Source organism: Balaenoptera musculus, chromosome X (genome assembly GCF_009873245.2).
Source record: "Balaenoptera musculus isolate JJ_BM4_2016_0621 chromosome X, mBalMus1.pri.v3, whole genome shotgun sequence".
Lineage (NCBI taxonomy): Eukaryota > Metazoa > Chordata > Mammalia > Artiodactyla > Balaenopteridae > Balaenoptera > Balaenoptera musculus.
The window spans coordinates 97,883,083-97,886,805 of record NC_045806.1 but is presented as its reverse complement, the minus strand read 5'-3'; the positions used below and the strand labels follow the sequence as shown (position 1 = coordinate 97,886,805).

Here is a 3,723-nt window from a genome sequence, read left to right as displayed (position 1 = left end):
TCGTTTTTGAACTTGTTTTTGAAATGAATAATGGAGTGGTGGCAGCAAAGATAAATTTATCTCAACAAAAAAAAAAAGGAGGGGGGAGCATTTTTAAAATCTAGTATTTAACCAGTCAATTTAGAGTCTGTACTTCTACCATGTTTCAGCTTCCCGAAAATCCCAAACTCTCCCCTCGTCTCTAACTCTGTAACCAGGTGGGCGGTTAGTAGGCGCTGCCTGGTTTCCTGAAAGCCGGTGTTACGTCATCAGGTTGTGAGTAGCGCCCCGCTGCGTGTGCTCAATTGTGAGGTCACAAGCCCTCTCCAGTATATAAGGCTGGACGCTGCCGCGCGTCCCAGTGGCACCAGGCGGTGCGGCGCGCTTAGCGTACTGGTCAGCGGCTTCCGTGGTCTGGGCAGCTAGCAGCCCCTGCTTCCCAACTGCCAGCCGAGTGCTTCTCTGCCCGAGAAGAGTGAAGAGGCCATAGAGGAGCCATGAGTCTCCTGTTCCTGCTAGTGAGCTGTGTTCTGTTCGCCTTCTGGAAAATCCTGTTTCAGGTAAAGTGTACAAGAGCAATTGGAATTAGATGAAGCTCGATGAATACATGGACTGGGGAGGGGCCGTGTTTAAGAGAGTAGAAAGATAGTAAAATAAGAGTAAGGGGGAGGTCACCTCATTCCTTTTTCTTTTGAAAGAGCCCCAGATGTTGACTCCTTCCCCGCACGCTTCTCTCATATTGACCAGCGGGTCCACAGCTGAAGTATGTTATAAAAAGCCCCAAGTCACTAAGTGCTATGGTCAGCTTTTCACCCACTTGAAAAGTACAGCAGAAAGCACCCACTCCCCAGCACTACCTCCCATTTTAAGAATCTGTACCTTCTCTCTTCTTTGGCTTCTACTGCCACATGTGTTTCTGTTTGCCTCTTCCTCCCTTGTAGTTGCCTTTTCAGCCATCTTTATAAGAGCTTTTGGGGGCATTCACAAGTAATTAAGGTCAAAATGTGGGTTTCCTGGTGATATTTAAAGTTCCAAGTGAAGTGCCTTTAGATAGGAATCAGACAGGATCCAAGTATAGACCTACTGGAATGCCCAAGAAATGTAAGCCAAGGGTATGGCATTTTGGCATTAAAAGGCTACTTTAATTTTTTTTTTCTCAGTCTGTGTTTGGGAAGGGCATATTTCCAAATCAGTGCATTCATTCAACAGATTTTTAATCTTGGGGGAGGACAATCAGTTCATTTTGGTAAACCAAGACTAAGGATGTTATTTGGCGGTATTTGGATGTTACTAAACTCAATAAACTACATATGTATAATTTCCTTCCCTTACAGAGAAACACTGGTGAAATGTCATCAAATTCGACTTCTCTTGCGCTGGTAAGATCATCCTCTTCTACTCAGTCAACTAAGAGCAATACTGATAAGTGTCTTTCAGTCAACAGTCAATGGGATATTAATCTCCAAAACTCGATAGCCATGCAGAGGAAACTATTTGTAAACCTCAGCATCATGGAATACAATCTGGCTTAATTGGAACGATTCCTAGTTACTAAGGGTTTAAATCGTGCATTAAGTTAACCGGAAATCCGCTAACAAGCCTACAGAATGTAATGACACTGGAGGCAATCATTAAAGGCACTTTGAGTGGATTCATTTGATTATATGTGTTTATACCAAATGAATTATTATTTAAAAGGGGAGGGGATGCCAAGTCAGATACAAAATTCAGACATTTGTCAGTTTGCTCACTCACATTTAAAGAATTGATTATGTTGCTAATATATATTTCACTGGGAAGGGAATGAAGGCACAATAGAAAAAGAAACAGTTCGAGTTGTTTTCTTTTTAATAAGCTACACTAAAAGGAATATTGAGATACAGTGATTTTAATTTCACTCAAGTGTGAAAAACAGTTTTTTCTAATGGTTTACAATACAATACTGTAAATGTCTCCAAGTTTGCATTAAAGTAAATGGGATTTGATGGAACTCTTTCCATTATGCAGAATAGTCTTTCTTACCACTGTTGAATCTGTGTAATAATAATACTAAGAGCTACCACTGAGCACCCTAAAATGTGCCAGGCACTCTGTTAAGATCTGTACTTTACACAATTGTAAAGATAGTCACAGAAACTCTTAACTACTCTTTGTAGTCAGCTCTTGAAGTGGATTTCTTTTCCAGTACCACCACTACCACCAATTAGATATTATCAGTATTTCATTAGAAGTGTGCCTAAATCTTCCCTGAACTGCAAGAGTCACCGCAGAAAATTGCATGCATTTTTTTATTTGGTGAAAAATCCACACCTCAAATAACACCAAAATATAAGGGTAGAATGCATGTAATATAATATGGATTAAAGTTAACATCTAAGCTGTAGTTATCTATTTCAAATAGTATTTTATAAAATCCAGTATAATTGAGGAATTAACAATCTGTTGACATTCACTAACAGCATTTGAGCTACGCTCAAAGAAAACCCTCAAAATATCTAACACAAGTTCATCTTATATATGTACATAATTCACTGAGGTTGTTCAATTACAGGCCTACCTATCTACCTACCTTCATGCCCCCTGCCCCCAAAATAAGTTACCAGTTAAGAAGTTAAGCTTCAATCAAAAGGAAGAGGAAAAGGAATTTAAAATGTATAAGAAATTAAGGCTTAAAATTATTCTTTTATTCCTCATTTGACAAGAACAAAAAGCCAGCAGTAGTATATGAGGTTCTTAAACTTTTCTGAGTCACAGATCATTTTTGATATTCTAGTGAAAACTATGTACTCTCACCCTAGAAAAATGCATACACACATACACGTAGAAAAATATTACATGTAATTTCAGCTTCATACATTCTCTGAAGCCCAGGTTAAGAACCTTAAGAATAAATGAAAAGTTTCTTACATAGTTAGGTAATGTTCACCATCCTAGGCTTGTGATAGTAAACCAGTTGTCAGTGATATATAATCAATGTATAAATCTATTAGTGGATGAAGTGAAGTGAAGAAAGAGTGAAGTAAGTCAGAAAGAGAAAAACAAATATCATATATTAACACATATATGTGGAACCTAGACACAGATGTGGAGGACAAACGTATGGACACCGAGGGGGGAAAGTGGTGGGGGTGGAGGTGGGATGAATTGGGAGACTGGGATTGACATGTATACACTAATATGTATAAAATGGATAACTAATAAGAACCTGCTGTATAAAAAATAAATAAAATAAAATTCAAAAAAAAAAGTGGATGGAACACTTAGAACCCCCATGAGTTGTCAAAAAAAAAATCTATTAGTGATATAATGTGTTTTCATTAGCTTTTGTAAGCAAACTGGGATATAGGACTTTCTAATTTGGCTGCCCTCATTCTTGACAAGTTTCACACGTTTATCTCCTGTAAGTATGTAAATAAGTTACCACCCATAAGTAGTAACTTATTCAGATAAGACAAAATCATTCTACTTGATCTATTAACTAGAAGTAATCAAAGCTTCTGGATTCCATTTTCTAGATTTATCACTTACTGGCCATAGGATCCTTAGTTTTCTGTCTTACTTCACTATTTGTAAATAAAGAATGTAACCACTAAGTTCACCTAGAAAAAGTGAGCCATGAATACATGAAGTTTTTAGACATATGAACCAAAAGTATTAAGCTACAGTCATCATATTATATACACAGTCTATTTTTTTCATATATATGGCATTTCTAATTAAGTGAGGCTTTCAATTTTAACACTG

The 3,723-nt window shown here is 37.6% G+C and overlaps 1 protein-coding gene across 1 annotated transcript; it reads left to right on the top strand.

Annotated features, from left to right (window-relative positions):
• Positions 1-1,067: 1,067 nt before the first annotated feature.
• On the top strand, positions 1,068-1,511 carry CT83 (cancer/testis antigen 83). Its single transcript, XM_036839312.1, has 2 exons — positions 1,068-1,091; positions 1,314-1,511. The coding sequence occupies exons 1-2, from the start codon at positions 1,068-1,070 to the stop codon at positions 1,509-1,511; spliced, it is 222 nt and encodes a 73-aa protein (XP_036695207.1).
• Positions 1,512-3,723: the final 2,212 nt, after the last annotated feature.